The sequence below is a fragment of the Lissotriton helveticus genome, chromosome 1_1 (assembly GCF_964261635.1).
Source record: "Lissotriton helveticus chromosome 1_1, aLisHel1.1, whole genome shotgun sequence".
NCBI classification, from domain to species: Eukaryota; Metazoa; Chordata; class Amphibia; order Caudata; family Salamandridae; genus Lissotriton; species Lissotriton helveticus.
In genome coordinates, this window is record NC_136057.1 from 373,889,621 (window position 1) to 373,908,361 (window position 18,741).

Sequence of the window (18,741 nt, forward strand, 5' to 3'; positions counted from 1 at the left end):
GCATCCGGCCAGCCAAACCACCAATCAAGTAACCCAACTACCTCAACTGCATCCTCCTCAACAACCACTCGCCCGCAAACACGCCGTCGAACTCTGGGACCTCCTCGACTCCACCACTCCGGACGTCGCCTTCCTGACAGAGACCTAGCTGAACCCCGCCTCAGGCCCTGACTTCGCCATAGCCAAGGCTACAAGTTCTCTCGCAAGGACCGCAACAACGGGGTAGAAAGAGGAATCGCCATTGTCCACAGGAACACTCTCAGTCTCGACCAACACCGACGACACCCTCAGCACCGCTGCCGAACACATGCACTTCCAGATCAACACCGACCCTAACACCACCCTCAGAGGAACCCTCGCCTACAGACACCCCGGACCCCTACCACAGTTCAGCGACTTCATCAGCACGCACGCCCTCGCCTCCACAGACTACATCCTCCTAGGAGACCTGAACTTCCACCTCGAGAACAACAACGACGCCAACTACACCACCCTGATCGACAACCTCAGACAGCTTGTGCCAACACCCACCCACGCCGTCGACCCCATCTTCACCGCAAGCCCCCAAGTCTACTTCAACCACACCACCGAACCCCACTGGACAGACCACCACTGCATCCACTTCACCTTCAGGAAGCCCACCACGCACCACCGCACTCAACAGAGGCCTCGAAGCTGCTGGAGCAAAGTCACCGACGACCAGCTAACCTCCACCCTCACCCAGAACCAACCCTCCGACTCCACTGATCTTGACACCGCTGCTCGCAACCTCAGACAATGGATTGACGACTGCACCAACATCCTCGCCCCGCTCAAGACACCCTCCAACAGGCACACCAGCAAGAATGCCACCTGTTTCACCGAAGACCTCCAGGCCTCCAAACGAACATGCCGAAAACTGGAGCAGAACTGGCCACATCACTTCCCACCTAAGAGACCTGCGCTGGCTCCCCGCCAACAAGAGGGTCACCTTCAAGCTCCTCCTCCATGCACAAAAGGCTCTCCACAACATTGGCCCAGCATAGCTCAGACGTCTCAGCTTCTACACCCCCACCCGCCAGCTCCGCTCCGCAGACCTCGCCTTCGCCACAGTCCCTCGCATCCGAAGAACAACCGCCGGCGACAGATCCTTCTCCCACCTCGCCACCTAGACCTGGAACACCCTCCCCACTAACCTACGGCAGACCCAAGACCTACTGGCTTTCAGAAGACTCCTCAAGCATGGCTCTTCGATCAGTAGCTGCACCCGTTGCCCCCCGCCCCCGGCGCTTTGAGACCCTGACGGGTATATAGTGCGCTTTATAAATGTCTTGACTGATTGATTGATTTACTGTAAAGCCAATTTCAGTTTAATCCCACAATCACCTTGTGTACCAGATGCTCTTACTACAATAAACATTCTCAGTAAAGTGCGAAGATTCTCTTTGAGGACACATCCAAGTTCTATCATGAGTTTAAAATAAAACATAAAAAATTAGAGAACTCCATGGTAGTGCACTGTTTATCAATTATTACATTTTAATCACCGGCAGTTTTAAGTAAAGCATTTTCCTACCTACGTTCGATATTCTTTAAGAAAATGTCAGTGAAGTCACTCACCAGATTAGTGCTGTTCCGGAAATACTCTTTCAGCGTGACAGTGTCGAATAAATGTAAGAGCTTCACCAGAAAAGTACATTTCACACACATGAAGCACTCAAGTCTTTCTCTATTAAGATAAACTTCCCCACACCAACATGACGCCTTTTGGCAACATTTTAAACCGTATTAAAAAGCAAGTGTACAAGACGGTGTGATGAAGTCGAGTCTGCTGGCAGTGCCTAATGAACTTAGTGGCACAAATAGCAGTTCTCTGATAGTTTAATCTTATGGTAGGTAGGGCTGTCCAATGTAAGAGGTCAGGAAGGGTCGGATTAAGGCCAGATTTCAGGATCACCCCGCCTATGTGAATTAGTTCCACTGACTTTCACTGCATGCAACTGTCTTAGGTGGACATCTCAAAAACCTGCCATGGATCTAACCCCACTGGATTTTCGTTCGGCACATCCGGCTTTAGGCATTTAAGCAGGTAATTATCTGCAGATTAAGCTCGAAAGCAAAACAATATTTGTTTCCCAAAAATTAAGGAAAAGAGAAATGCAGAAGAAGGTTGACTTACACTTGTGACTCGGCGGTAGATCTGCGCAGCGTTCTGGCACTCGGAGTATGGATATTCTGAAGTGGCCATTTCAAGCATGCACATCCCAAAAGCATAGACGTCAACAGATTCATCGTACTTCTCTTCATACATCTCAGGAGCCATGAACTCTGGCGTACCTTAAATTAAAAGAATGATTCAGACTCTACAATGTCTCATAGCCAGCACAGGCTGGTGCTGTTACTCACCATGGAACTCAGTTCAACAGAACTCCTGTCAGAAAACATGTGAAAGCAAAATAAGAGAAGCCCTTTGTAATATGCTATGTCACTATACCTGGAGAAGAAATCAAGTGTGAGAAATCTGCATGGGAAGCAAGTCGACATACTGAAAAGATCGACTTGGAAAATGCATAAATGTCATTTATAAAAAAAAGTTAAAGAGTGAAAGGATGACTTTTCGGGATCACAATGGACAAGGGTCGGTTGTTAAACTCGCCTGAAAGACAGTCCCTGCAAGGAAAAGTACGCACTTGCCTTGATTATCTGCCAATAACAAACCCACTTTTGTGCTTAAGTCTCTTCTTTGAAAGGGAAATGGATAAGGTACATTCCAACAGCTGGTCTCAAACCATGCCTCAATTCACATTCAAAGCGGAATTTGAGTGGAACAATTTCATGCGAAAAATGAAAGAAATGTGACAAAGGAAAAATATGGAATCATAATTAAAAGCGCATTGCCCTCAAAATAAGTAATTTTTAAATATAGTTACATTTACAAAAGGTCATTTACTGCAGCATTTTCATCGTGTACTTACCATTCCTACTGCAGTAACTAATACTAAGGATTCCTGCTGTGGCAGAAAATCAACAACGTGACACACTACAGGCAAAACACACTCAGAAACCCAGATTAAGACCGAGTACATAAATAGATTTAAGGCACAACTACGATTCAGTTGCAGGCTGCCAGGGGCGGCCTAAGGCATGTGCAAGCTGTGCACCTGCACAGGGCCACTAAACCCCACGGGCCACCACGCCAATATATATCAAACACCCTGACACCCTGACACGTCCCTCCTCCTCTTCACTGGTCACTGCGCTCCGCCCCGCCCGGACGCCCTCTTCCGGGGGCCCCTACCTATGCTCCCTGCCCAGGGCCACCATGAGCCTAGAGCCGCCCCTGAGACTGCAATGCAGATCAATGGCGCGCAACATAAGGTCACACAGTAGAACTCTGAAGGTAATGTTCACAATGCAATGAGAACAAGCATTGAAAATGCAATAGGTCTCGCAATAGAAGAGTTTGACCTTTTGGTGTTGCAAATGTAAAAAAAAAATTGTTTATATTTTTTCAAATTATAAAAGTATTAATTTTGTTTTTTGTAAAGTGAATAGTTATAACTCTACCAAATGTTAAATTTATAGCATTAGTAAAGTTACATGTTTAGTTTTGTCCTTGTTTACATGTATTTGATGTGCAAACTTACAATTTTGTGTAAAATGTTATAAATAAAGGATAGTGACCTAATGTTGTTTCTAATTTTTAATGCTTAAACTTTTTACATGTAAAAAAGTACAAAACTAAACATGTAAATTACCTAAAGCTATAAAGTTAACATTTGGTTGAATTATAACTATTCATTTTACAAAAAACAAAAGTAAGTCAGTTAAATAAAATGCACGGCTAGGATGGGATCAGATTACAATGTATGTATGAGCATAAACATCTTTGCTATGCAGCAGCACAAGTGGGCAAATATCGGTATGCAACCATACAGAGCGCGCTGAGACGTGCACCTACACTCCAACGTGCACACTGGGTAACATAGGCCTGGAATGTCAGTGTGGCATATCCTAACACCAGCACACACATTGTGAAAGAGGAGACGTATTATCTTTGCACTGGTGAAAGTACATAAAGTGCATAAAGCGCAATGAAGAAGGTGGTACGGATGTCAAAACGGGAAGATGGACAAGAGAAAACCATGGTACTGTGCATGCATCTTCTATACTTTAACTGCACGATAATGCACACACTGGGACAGGTCTCATGGAAAGGTTGGTGTTTTTTTTAGCGTTTTATATAGCGCAAACTTGACTCAAAGGTATAGAGTATCAGAGCGCTTTACATAGCACCAGTAATGTTACAAGAGGCACATTCATTTTTATTAGGCGCGGGGAGATTAAGTGATATGCCCAGAATCACAGGGTGTTGCGCGTCCTTGCCGAGATGTGTTTATTCCTGCAGATGTGTATTCTGTAAACACGGCTCATTCTGTGAGGCCGAGGCTGCTGCAGAGAAGTCTGGATTTGTTGATCGCGCCAAGACACACACATGAATGAACCGATGAGCTTACGGGTTGACAGACACACCACCGGCACAAGCTAGATCCTCAAAGAGCTGAACACACACACACACAGATGTAGACAGGTAATCAGCGTGAAGGTGCGACTCACGGAAACAGACACAATAAACAGACCATTTTCTAGACGTGAAAAGGAAACCGAGGCACATGGAGACACGCACAACACATGGGCAAACAGGTAAGTGTGAGTGACAGAGAAATGACGCTGCAAACTGACCCAGCGACACAGAGATATACTTTAGGCACACAGCAGACAATATAAGTAAAAGCCAGTGCGCACTGACAGATACATTAAAACAGACACAGTGACTCACAGCGATACACACAGACACCAAGACTGGGGAAGCATGGCTACTGATGAGATTGCTTAAGGCTGGTCGTTAATTAAAGTCGCTGTCACTTGCGTTTGTTCTGCCTGTGATGCACACACACCACTTGTTACACACAAGGCGCAGCTCTACCAAGAGTGGAGGGTGAGGAGAACGTAGTGTAATACAGCTGTAGCAGCGTCACATCAGCATGTACATGTGTGCTGAGAACCCCAAAGCTGCGTGTGGAGGGCTCCTAACGTGCAGCGGAAAGAGGGAAAGACCAAATTAAAAAGAAAAAGCGACGGAAGGGAAACGTTGCATGCGTACTATTTGTACTTGCAACAGTTATAAATGTTTTTAGATACGCTCGCTGATGCCCCATGGCGATGTCTGTGCTGTAGGAGATTAGAACCCACATCCGTCGGTAAGCAACCCAGTTGGCAACTGAGCACCGTGAATGTGATCTGAGGCGGAGTGGGTGCCCGGGCCTCTTGCTGCCTAACTTGATGCACTCGGAAAAGGTGGGGGAAGGGAACCAATGCATTTGTGCTCGAAAGGTGGGAGGGTGAAAGCAACAAATAAAACAAAGGACTGCGTTTGTGCTTGGAGTGTCGGAGGAGGGCTCCTAACGTAAAGCAGAAAGAGGGAAAGCCAAATTTAACAAGAAGAAAACGGAACGATAATTATTTAGAGAAGACATGTCTAAATTGAATGAAAAATATCTTAAGGCTTTTCGAAATCGCTGGATTTGCTGTGGCCACGGGCAGAGGTGGAAGGCGAGCCATGGGCAATCAGGAAAATTAACCCAGTCCGCTTATTACCTGCATAGAGCCGCCCAGTGCAATGTATGACTGCACGGCCATCACCACAAAAAAAAGTGTCAAGCAAAAAAATACTTATTTATGGTGGAAAATGGGCTAAAAAGAAAAGGAGACACGGCCGGCCGGCCGGCCGGCCGTGAAATTGAAAGCACGGCCGGCCGGCCGGCCGTGAAAAAGCCTTTGATGCAGCAGGGGGTAATTAGGGGAGGAGAATGGCTGGGCTGAGGCGGAGCGAGAAGAGCTGCTGGCGGCACCAAGCTGACGATTTGATGCTGTGCACGCGCATTTTAACTAATTGCGCTTGCGCATTGAGTTAAAAGTGCACATGCACTTCATCAAATCGCCAGTGAATCGCCAGTGTAGGTAAGCTCTGTTTAAGCCTCTATAGTCTCGCTCTGCTCAATGCGCATGCACAGGCGAGACCTAAAAATAGGAACAAAGATATAAACAAGCACTGGCAAAGCCAATCGGTCTCACCCTTGGGACCATCTGACTTTCTTTATGCAGGTTAGCTATGCTATAGAGCATCCTCGGTGCTGTGCAGCATGGATAAATAATCGGGGAAAAAAGGTTATGGAATATTTTGTAGGCAAGGGCATGCATGGAGCTGCCATCTTTTTTCCCACTTTTTTTTTTGCCCAACAACTCAGATCAGCAAACAAAAGGACAACATACGCAAATTCGTTATTTTTTGGAAAGAAGGTGAGGGAAGCAACAAAGGGGCGTACTGGGCAGGGAAAGAAACATGGGCTAGGGCACAAAGCAACACCGGACTGCAAGGGTGTGGCTGAAACACCACATGGGGGCCGGAAGCAACAGATGGTATGTGTTGGGGAAGCAACACAGAGGGTGTGGGGGAAGCCAACAGGCATGAAGGAGAGCAACTTAGAGTGCGGAAGAAGGGGGAGAAAATCAAACTGGCACGAGAGAGTGCAGCTGGGAGGGAGGAGAATTACACGAGTAAAAAAGCAGTACGGAGAGTACATCAGAGCTGGGGGAGAACTACACTGACGAGAAGCATGGAGAGAGGAAGTGAAGCACACTAGGGAGGCATCTGGAAAACACATGGACTCCGATGGAGTGCTTAGACAAACAGAAAAAAAGTACCACCTGAAAAAGTGAGCAGTAAGGACATTCATCCATGCTCCAGGGGAGGGATAAACACAAGAAGAAGGAAAGCCCGTCCACATACACTGACAAATAAGAAGCAATCAAATTAGTGACAATGAAGCTAACCAATGGTAAGCAACAGGTGGGTTCTGAGCCCCCTGTAACCTAACAATATGCATGCCCAGTCTACTAGGCAAAAAACTATCAAAAGGAGTTTCTTCTAAAAAAAAATCCAGTCTTCTGTTCACAGAGGGTTATAAAACCAAAATGTACCCATTTTCTCCACACCCAACATTCACTTACCTAAAGTAAAGTACTTTTTGGGAAGCTAAAATGTTTAACTATTGGAAGTGGAGAATACCCTTTGAACACAGAAATATATTGTAAATAAAATTCCACCAACCCCAAGTAAGAGCTTAATTGGTCCTTATCTTTGGGAATGAGTGCTTCCACAATTGAATGGACTACAGTCCTTTTTTGGAGCAACCGTTTCCTCCCGAATTCAATGCCAACAATAATCCACAGTCCAATCCACTTCTACATTTTGTCTAGAAGTAATTAATTCATTTTCCTCTAATACACTCCTATGAGTGCTACTGGTTTTGGCAATTATTCTTAGCCGTGCTGCACATGATGTGACCAGTGCTGATGCACTTGTTAATTAAATAAAAATAAAAACAGATGGGGAAGTGGGTTGGCATTGTGGCAACACAGAGACGGCACAAGAGAAGAACTCATGTACGGAGAGAGGACACGTGTGAAACAATGTGGCAGTATACGGACAATGGAGGGTGGGCGGGAGGCATCTGGGACGAAAGGTGACAACAGAGGGAGGGCAGAATGTGCTGGAGAAGGAAGCCGACAATGGAGAGTCAGTAGCAGGGGCTGTAGAGGCAAGATGACAAAGAATAGGAGAAGGGGCTGAGGATGCAAACTGACAATGGAGCGCAGGCAGGGAGTGTTTAGAGCAGCAAGATGAAGACAAAGAACAGGCATGAGTGGCTGGAGCAGCAAGCTGAGAACAGGTGGTGGGAGCAAAGGGGTGGGGAAGCAATCTGAGAGAGAAGGGCAGGAGGAGGGACTGGGAAAATCAGCTGACAATAGCTGCGGGCAGGAGGAGATGAGGAACTAGCTGACAAAGGAGGGTGGGCTTGAGTGGCTGTGCAGACAAGCTGACACTGGAGAGCAGGTGTGTGACTACGGCAGAAAGCTGACGGAGCATGTGCGATCCAGGATGGGGAAGGAGAGTGGCGAGGCGGAGCTGGGGAAGCAAACCGACAATGGAGGATGTGTGAACAGGACTGAGGGAGCAAACGAACAAGCATGTGGTGGTGAAGAAAGAACCGCAGGGGAATGTGAGCGAGTAGGAATCAAGAACGGTAACTGGGGGTGAGAATGAAAGAGAAACAAAAAGGAGTGGGTACGGGGGGGGTCAGCTGAAAAAAACATGCACTCTCAAAGTGCTTAAAAAAGCGCTTGAAAAATGAGCAGTTGAAGGACACAAGTATTGTGTCCATGCTCCAGGGTAGGCACAAACACCAGAAGACGGAGGAAAGCCTATGGAATCGGAGTAATAAGCAAGAAAATGAGAATGTCAATAGAGCCAATTAACGGTAAGCAAATTAAGCCAACAGTAAGCAATGGGCAGGATCTAGGCCTTCTGTAAGGTAATATGTCTCACAACACACTGCGCATGCACCGTCTAGGGCGAGACTGAAAAAAATGAATTGTGCTGATATGTTTCAAATATGTGTTGAGCTGCCCTAGTTAGGCTAAAAATTCACTCAAACAAGGGTATGGTTTTGACCTTATTGCATTTATTTCCCTTTCACAATGTCAATTCAATGAGGTACTGATTCATTGGATGCATTGTGAGCACTTAATTTCCGTATGTTTTCAAAGAAAGCAATGTGAATGAAATGTTACTAAGGTAATATTTTCCTGACATAAAATCTCACCACATTGTTTGGATGATCAGTTTGCAACCTTCACTGGTCTAACAGTCTTTTATTTACTACTGAAAATCTATAGTTTGCCTTAGTAACCATATTTATTTATATTACTTTCTCTTGCTTAATGGAGGAGAGTAGGTGATCAATGGAAAAATTAACCTGTACAAGCCCTGATTTTTGTAATGTATGCGCTCAGAAAACTAATTCAAATAGTCTGTTGCGCTAACCAGAATAGTTTGTGAAGATTTTTGGTACATTACTTCTACAAAGACACTTAAAAAAAATTATTATTGCTTTTGTGATTGCAGGCACAAGACACAAAATATAACAAAGCAGTAAAACAGGCATTTTAGTGATTATATATGGTTTCTAATAACATCCAAGCACTACAGTGCAACCAGTTTAAGCCACTACGAAGTGTACTTTGCACCACCCAACACATTAGAGAGGCTCTCATTCCTGCTCTTTCTAGCATCCTGCTTTCAATGACCCACAGTTTTAGCTCATCGGTCAGTCATCTGTCCATCGGAACCTGTATCTCAACAGTAGATCAAGTGTTCAGCTCTTTTTGTGGCTGGGTCATCGTTTTCCAGCTGGTACATTTACCAAACTCCATCCTTTTCCTTCCCCTTTTTCTGTGCTGCATTTCAGCTGTACTTCGCTACCCGCACCTCGTATTCCATCAACTCAGCACAGCTTAACTTGCAACACTATCAAGGTTGTTCTATGTCCACAGTGCCCAATAGCTGTTGCACCATCATTAGACAGTTCACTAAGTTTTATGTCAACTTGTCATCCTATCTCTAGAGCAGAGAGGGAATCCCAGGGAGGCATCTACACAAGATACATGTTGCTGATAACAGTGCTTTATTTGGGGACGTGTTAAGGGGGGTAAATGACGGCAGTAAGCTGGTCTGTAATGGGCCACCACTAACATCTTTTGTCATTTATATCCTGCCTAGGAGGTGGTGTCAAAAGGGAAGGGACTCAATATACTCTTACTCCTCACAACTACCACCTCCATTTCTAATAATAACCCTGTGAAAAACGTTTACACGATAGTAAGGCCTGCCTGACCAGAACAGTATGCTTGGCAATCACGTATTTGCATTTTTAAAATGGTAACACTTAACTGCAATACTTAAATATGTCTAGACATATTTAAATATTGGCAGTTTAATAGTGAAAACTTTCTGAGGGGGAGGCGCGATTATAATTTTTTCCATTGGGGGTACGGCATTCAAAAGTTTGAATAACACTGCTAAAGTTTCATGTGACTTTTCATTGCCACCACCCACTCAAACAGTGTTTACTTGCGGTTGTTTTAGTCTCATACAATGTAATGCGATGTGTCTTTTAGCTAGGATTTTCCCTGGAGCGACAAACTTGTGCCACATGTTCCTCCATTTTGGGCTTAGTTTACTGCTAGGGAGTTTTGACTGGAATTTCCCTGTCACCCAGTCCAATGCTGACAATACCCGTGTTCACAAGTCCTCGGTGACTATGCAAAGTTCTTATTGTGCAGAATCCCAGAAATAACACCTTTGGCATCAGACCCGAGGGGCGCTCCTTTTATAATGTATGCAGTTTAATTGGGGTCAAATAAGTTCTGTGCAAGAAGTTAACGTCAACAAGCTTAAACCTGACATTACTTAAGATTTTCTTTAATTGTAGACATGCATTTCTGACATGTTTGTCCATTATATGTTCTAGGCAGTCGTCCCTCCACTGCTCTCTATCTCTATCTCTAACAGAATCCATACACATTAATGCAAAAAAACCTGAAGCCACATTGATTTGCATGTAACAGTAAAAAAAAACGTACACAATATCACACAGATCAAAACAGGAAAACCACTTTTTATTGTTCTTGAGCTAATTGACATTTTTTAAGTATAAGGAAAATTGCAGTGAGTGAGTCTTTCTAAATACACATTTTCGCACGATTTTTAGGAATGGATAGTTTATATATCCACTTTTTTTTACCATGCAAGGATGCAGTTAATTGAAAAACAACAGGATAAATAGAACTGTGAAAAGGATTATGTTACTTAGTCAGTAAGCATATGTTCTTGGCACGTAGAGCTGTAGATTCACTTGCTTTGCATACTCCTGCCATCTTTTTTTGGGTCCAGATGTTTGCAAGTTGTTTTTCTTCGAAGAAGTCTTTCCTAGTCACGAGGTAAGGTGATTCCTCCTTTTTGTGATAGTGCGCATGGGCATCAACTTCATTGTTAGATTGTTTTACCGCAAGAGGGTGAGAATGGAGTAAGTAAGTGTAGAATAGAGATCTCCATGCATATGAATGTATAATTAAGAACTGCAACAACTATATTTGACCAGGGAGGGCTGGTGGGCTGATGTGAATCTACAGCTCTACATACCAAGAACAGATGCTTACTGGGTAAGTAACAATGAGTTTGAGGCATGTGTGCTGTAGAGACACATGCTTTGCATAGACTACAGAGTAGTATACTCCCAAAACGGTGGCTAACCTGTAGATGCTGCAGTTGTTTGAAACAGTGTTTTAAGTACTGCTTGGCCTACATTAGCTTGTTGTCGTGCTAACATATCTACACAATAGTGTTTGGTAAATGTTTGTGGTGTAGATCATGTAGCTGCCTTACATGTGTCAGCTAGGGGAATGTTCCCTAAAAAGGCCATACAAGCCCCTATTTTGCGAGTGGAATAAGCTCTAGGGGGTATGGATAAAGTTCTTTTAGCTTTCACATAGCATATTTGAATGCATTTAACAATCCATCTTGAGATGCCAGATTTAGAGATGGGATTGCCATTGTGAGGTGGAACAATGCAACAAATAGTTGTTTTGTTTAACGAAAATCTTTGGTCCTTTCTATGTAGTACAATAAGGCTCTTATAACATCAAGAGTGTGAAGAGCTCGTTCTGCAACCAAATCAGGTTGAGGAAAAAAAACACTGGTAACTCAACTGATTGGTTAATATGAAAAGCAGAAACTACTTTGGAAATTAATTTATTTTGATTTCGTTTAAAGAACTACCCTGTGTTTATAGAGCTGAAAGGTGGGTTCTTTTGAGGTTAATGCCTGTAGCTCACCAACTCTCCTTAATGAAGTGATTGCAAGGAGGAAAGCAACCTCCCAGGACAAATTGTAAAGGACAATTATGCAAGAGTTCAAAAGGCGGACCCATAAGTCTTGCCAGGATAATGTTAAGATTCCACACTGTTGCAGGGGACAATCTTGGAGGTATTACCCTTTTCAAGCCTACCGTGAAAGCTTTGATTACTGGAACTTTTAATAGGGATAAATGCTGTCTGTTCTGCAAATACACAGCTACCGCTGCAAGGTGGAAACAAATAGTTGTATAAGCCAGTCCATTTTGTTCCAAGTGCAACAGGTAACAGATAATGTTTTGTACAGAAGCATCTAGAAGATTGATTTTGTTATTACAATAGACAACAAATATTTTCCACTTTGCTGCATAACACGCTCTCTCTGGTATTAGGTCTTTTTGCTTCTTTTAGAATAGTCGTACAGTCTGGTGGTAGATTTAAATAAGCAAACTCTGACTTCAGGAGCAAGATCGCTAGGTTTAGTTCTTTGAGATTTGGATGCCTGATTTCTCCATGGCTCTGAGTGAGGAGTCTGGAGGTGAGATGCAGCCTTTGGTGTGGAACTACTGACAGCTCCAACAGGGTGGTGTACCATGGTTGACGGGCCCATGTGGGAGCTACTAGAATCAGTGTGAGGTTTGTTTGCCTGAGCTTCCGAACCAGAAGCGGAGTGAGCGCGAGAGGTGGAAAAGCATAGGCAAATATATTCCTGACCAGTTCATCCATAGGGCATTGCCTTTGGAGAGTGGGTGTGGGAACCTGGAGGCAAAGTGCGTGCATTTTGCGTTGTCTACTGTGGCGAACACGCCTATTTGTGGGAATTCCCAGTATTGGAAGTATGGAAGGAGAATTTGGGGATGAAGTTCCCATTCGTGAAATTGCTGCCCTTTTCTGCTGAGGAGGTTGGCAATCGGATGGTTTACCCCTGGAAGGTGTTATGCCAGAAAATACATTCTGTGATGGATTGCCCAATTCCAAATGGCATGAGAGAGGCATGACAGTTGTAGAGAGTGTCCCCCCCCCCTGTTTTTGTACATAGTACATTGCTGTTATGTTGTCCGTCTGGACTAGTACAGCTTTGCCTATTAAGTGAGTTTGAAAAGCTTTGAGTGCTAGAAAGACTGCTAGAAGCCTAAGATAGTTGATGTCGAGACTTTTGCGTTTGTTGCTCCACAGGCCTTGTATTGTGTAATTCTGGAGATCGGCTCCCCAACCTGTCAGAGATGCATCTGCTGTGAACATGATCTATGGAATAGGGTCGATGAAAGGCCGTTCTTCTGATACATTTTGTGGGTTCCACCACTGCAGAGAGCGATGGGTGCGGCTGTCTACCAACACTAGATCAGTTCATTGACCCAGCGACTGATTCCACTGACGTGCTAAGCACTCTTGTAGGGGATACATGTGGAGTCTAGGATGGGGTACAACTGCGATGCGAGACGCCATCATTCCCAGCAGTTGCATGAACACTCTTGCTGGTAATAATTGGTTGAATTGAAACTGTAGTATCATAGACTGAATTTTGTGAATTCTGGCTACATTGAGAGACACTAGAGCTTTGATGTCTAGACTGGCTCATAGGTAGGATTGCTTCTGTGATGCCAGGCATTTGGTAAATACTCTGGGAGCAGTAGTCACTCCAAACAGGAGTACTTTGAATTGGTAATGGTTGTCTGCTATCACAAATCTGAGATATTTGTGATGAGCTGGATGAACTGGAACATGAAAATATGCATCTTTTAGGTCTAGAGTAGACAACATCGCCCTGCTGTAAAAGTGGAAGTACCTGTTTAAGGGTCACCATGTGAAAGTGCTCTGAAAGTATATATTCGTTCAGCTCTCAGATCCAAAATAGGTCTTAACCGTCCTTTACGGGGATCAGAAAGTGGAAAGAGTAAACCGCTGAACCTTGGTGCTAAAGTAGAACTGGTTTTATGGCTCCTTTCAGTAAGAAAGATTGCACTTCTTGTTCGAGCAACAGCAGGTGGTGTGGCGACAATTTGTGAGAGCAAGGTGGAATATTTGGAGGATTGGCGGTAAGCTCCAGGCAATAACCATGTTGGATAATTCCAAGGACCCATTTGTCAGTGGTTATAGATTACCAAATGGGAAGAAATTTTGAAGTCTTCCCCTGACGGGCGTGGAATAGTCAGAGGGATGCGTGGGGAAGTCACGGTTTATTAGGGGAAGGGGAATTACGGGGGTGGTGCCCTTGCTCCTGCCTTTAGAGATGTTTCTTCTATACCCTCCTCTAAAAAAGCCTCTTGAGGAAGGGGATTGGTTGTCACCCTTGTACGAGGAAGTCTTTTGGTCTGAGGGTGTTGACTTGAACCCTACCCGGTAAAAGGTGCACCAAAAGGAGCCCCTATTTGAAGGAGACTTGGATTTTGCAACCTCAGTGTCCTTTTTCATGTTTGAGCGCTTGATCTTACTCGGGGCCAAAAAGATGTTATTTGTCAAAAGGTGTATTTAAAATAAATTGTTGGACTTCAGAATTAAAACCGGAGATCCTTAGCCAAGCATGCCTTTAGTAGGACACTAGCGTTGACCTCTCTACCTACAGCATCAGCAGCATATAGAACACACCTTATGGAAGAGTTGGAAATTAGTTTTCCTTCTTGGACCAAGTCTTGGGCTTTAGCTTTATGCTCACCTGGGAGATATTGTAGCAAATGCTCCATTTCGCCCCAGTGCGCCCTGGTTTATCTGGCTTAAAGGCTCTGCATTTTGGCAATACACCAGTGAGTGGCAGCTTGAGCAGCTATGCGTTTGCCAGAAGCATCAATGAGTTTTGATTCCTTATCTGGGGAGGAGCATCCCCCGAGGTTTGGGAATTAGCTCGCTTTAGACACTGCTAAGGAGTCAAGTGGTCGTTGGCCTTTAATAGATACCAAATCTGCTGGGGAACATTTGTATTTTTTGTCGACTCTAGGAGTCAGGATTCATGCACGTACAGGGTCTTTAAAAAGTTTGTCTGCGTGCCTCATCATTCCTTTGAGCATGGGGAGTGTTTGGCTCGACCTATGTGTGGATCCCAGTGTCTCAAATAAAAAATCCTCTTCTAAGGATTCTTTGTGGAGTACCACCCCATGGCATGGTGGGTGCAGCCCTGGCAATAAGTTCTTGATAGGATACACTGTCATCAGGTGGAGATGGTTAGGCAGGATGAGGTCTAGATCATTATCCAAAGGAGGGTCAATTGTATAATCCGCCCATGGATCCCCTGGTGTGTGTTTCCCTCATCAATACAGACTGCCTCATGATGAGATAGTGGAGAGTCGTGAGGTGTGATGTGCAAAGGATCTAAAAGTGGAGAGGAGGGTGAAGTGGAGGAAATGGTGGATGAAAAGGGCTAGACCCAACATTTTTCCTCGTCAAAGGGATTTAGTAATGACTGTCGTCATCAGGAAGCTTGTGCTTAGAAGGCAGCTTGGCGTGAAAATTTCCTATATCAGGATTAATATACAGTTTCTTTTGTTTGGGATCCGATTTGGATGATACAATGTCTATTTTCGGATCCAGAGGTGCTGAAGGGACATCTTTGGGTTTCGGCACAGACTGTTTCGGGCCGCGGAGGAACGGCCTTTCAGCACGGAAGGTTTCGGCACGAAGACTATTTCTTTTTCGGCGTGGAGGGCTTTGGCTCAGAACTGACTTTGTGCTAGGAACTGGAAGGTTTTGCTCCAAGGTGGATTTCGGCCGACTCGGTCCCGAGCTGGAAGGCTTGATGACGTGTTGGTGCCAAGCTGGGAGGTGGAGCGTCAGAAACATCGTCTCGGGGCTAACCTTGGCCAGAAGGCAGAGGTGGTGCCGAAGCCTTAGATTTTTTGGCAGTGGATTGACGGGGTAAGGAGCCTTCTGAACTCACATCACCCTGTCCCTGCAGCACCTCGTTGACATCGAGGTCTATCTGCAACTCTGAATTGGAGTCCGACACGGGGAAGGCCTCTTCTTCCTCAGCCGCTGGGGGCTTGAGGTCACCTTGCTCAGAGTCTTCACCGAAGATATCCGTCGTGTCATCGACGTGTTGGCGCTGCATCTCCAGACGTCGAGCACGACTATCGCGGAGAGTTTTCTTCAAGCAAAACGATTTGCACGCATCGCAGTCTTCTTCCCTGTGCTCTGGGGGCAAGTTACACACCTGGTGGGAGTCCAAGCGCAGGTACTTGGCGTGGCACAGAGGACAGAACTTGAACGAAGACCGGTCCATCAACAAAGAGGAGAACCGACGCGGTTAGACCCGAAGGCGGCCAAAAAGTCTTGGACTGAAATTGGAGATTTTGTTTACCAATTCGATATGCAGCAGATGCAAAAAGCATATGGAACAATACCGTTGAGGGTAGAGTGGACTGCGTACCAAGGGGAACCCGAAGAACGGTTTCGAACCAGAGCGCAGCAATACAAGTCCGAACCCTAAAGCGGAACAAAAAATCTAACAATGGAGATGATGCCCATGTGCACTATCCCCGACGGGAGAAGTCACCTTACCTCATGACTAGGAAAGACTTCTTCAAAGAAAAACTTGCAAACATCCGGACCCAACACTAGATGGCACGAGTGTGCTAAGCATGTGTATCTACAGCACACATGCCTCATATGTCGGGTTTCAATATGCTCGGTTATTGGAATGGTACCAGGAAAAAACTGCACAAATGAACACTACTTTTAGGCCCTTTGCAGGAAAAAAACTATTTTGGACGACTTCTACATTTTTGTAAAGAAAGATGTTTTTAGAGAAACACAACTGACATTTTGACTATGTTTAAAAGCTGGTTAAAAGAATTCACATATTGCTGGTTAAAATAAATGGCACTCATTTTAGGTACATTGACCGACATAGTAATGTTCAGATGGTTAAAAAAAAAAAAGAACATGCACAATTGTCGAATGGAGAATTTCAGACTAATGACTGAATTTCTAGCAGTATATCGAATTCAAGAATCAATATGCTTCTTAACATATCAGTTTTGTGCATTTGGACGGGGCAGGGAAAGGAAGAGATCTCATCTTACTAGGATTACCAGAAACTGCTGTGCAGTTTGAAAAGAAAGGTGCTTAGCCAGGGAAGTTCTAGGTTGGCAGCCTTTTTGCAGTGCTTCTATTCTGCTCCCATTTCGAGGCAGCAGAGCACCTATAAAAGCTGGAACACAGGACCCTGAGGTCTTCAACGGCCAAGTAAAGACAATTAAGCAGATTATCTCCTCATAAGCCACTTCTTTCAAGATGAACCTCAGGTGCGTTGGAGACAGGCATGGGCATAATTAGTACTGAGCCACAGTTGATTTAATCAGAAGCCGGTTCCAGAGACCGAGAATTTCTCTAATATCGTAGACCAATTGTAGGGTAAGACTCTAGATGTGGTGTGGCGCTATATTCAGCAGGATGTTTTATGAGAGGAGCTGTTTTAAGTTCCCTGAGCATGCAATGTCAGACAAACATCTTTGGGCTGGTGCAAATGGGACCTCCATGTCGAACCAAATTTGGAGATACAAGGCCAACATTGAAAATCGCAATCCTTCCCAGACTGTGCCATTACCTTCATGCTCCCTCTAGAGAAAAACATGGAGGATCTAGAAGACATGGCATAACCTTCAAGGTGAGGATGCTCGGAGTTCCTTCTATCCCAGATAAGAAGGCATTCAAGCGATCAGAGCGTTTCCCGGTAGGAGAGTCATCCTGTTCCATTATTTAGACAGTGAGCAATGAGAATTGTAATAATAACTTTAAGCCAATGCCAGATATGGTAAGCGGAGGAAAAAGGCTTTACCATGCAGAGTGTGTGTGTGTTGGTTCAGCTTGACATCCTGTGAGTCTCCAAGTGCCTCCCCTGGGATCCTAGGGAAGCTTTAGAAGTGTGGTCCTGTGGTGGATTGGGACTTAAAAGACTTAAGTTTGCAGATAAAATCTTTGACCAGGAAACAGCTGGCTGATGTATCAGATATGCACTCCATTGAAGTCAGCGTCAATTTGCACCTACTTCCTGATCCACCGCAACCACTGACTATCATTGGAACTTATGTTCCTTGGTGCTATTCCTACTTAAAACGTTATTATTCCACTCTTTTTTAATTCAGTTTGGGTTTTGCATCGTTCTGCATTTCGACTTTATTACTGTGTTGGTACTGCACAAATACTTTACACATAGCCTCCAAGTTAAGCCGGTCACGTCATATACCATGAAATGCATGTTGCTTCTGTACCCTGAATCATTATACAAGCTTTTTTGGGCCTTCTTTAGGAATAGACTATATCAGTCTGTCTATTCGATATATACTTCAATTTTGTACTTCTTTTAAAGCAAAGTCAGTCTGTTTAATGATTTGTATTAAATCTTTCCTTTGGTTTCTTCACATGCAGACCGTATGTTAGACTTCTTGCAAATGATTATGTGATTATTTTGTTCATGCTAATTACGAACTGGCTAATTGCTCATAAACCTATGATGTTTTAACCTGGAATATTGTCTTGCTCAGGTTTATTAGCCTTGGATGATGAAGACCCAGACAGTTCCGCTCTTGCACTTTGATCCTCTTAGAGGGTCAACATTATTCTCCCCGTTGGTCAGGTCTGACCACTAGGTGCGTACAAACTGCCAATGAAGCGCTGATGTAGAATACCAGGGACAGGTGGGAAATTGCAAACGCCTACCTTCTTTCATCAGGAAACAATTTTCTAATGTCCTCCCAACTAGTGTCTCTTTTAAGAGACATCTGTATGTTCATGTTTGAAAAGTAGGAGAACCAACAGAATGACTTACAGGGGCCTCAAAGAGAGACAAAAAAACTGATCATTGAGTCAAGCCCATAGCAAATTAGTATGCCAAAACTTGAAAATTGAGGGGAAAGAAGCTGGGTTGCACTCCAGTGTAATAACAAGGATTGAAAATGCAATAGGTCTCGCCTTTTATTAAGTTAAAGCCATTTGCTTTGCTATACAATACCATTAGCA

At 44.4% G+C, this 18,741-nt stretch overlaps 1 protein-coding gene across 4 annotated transcripts in view; it reads right to left on the bottom strand.

Annotated features, from left to right (window-relative positions):
- WNK1 (WNK lysine deficient protein kinase 1) overlaps positions 1-18,741 on the bottom strand; it is a 1,347,111-nt gene that overhangs the window by 972,925 nt on the left and 355,445 nt on the right. For all 4 annotated transcript variants that reach the window (XM_078673696.1, XM_078673699.1, XM_078673700.1 and 1 more), the window contains exon 4: positions 2,159-2,316. In XM_078673696.1, the coding sequence (XP_078529822.1) occupies positions 2,159-2,316 (158 nt within the window). The remainder of the gene's footprint in view (positions 1-2,158; positions 2,317-18,741) is intronic.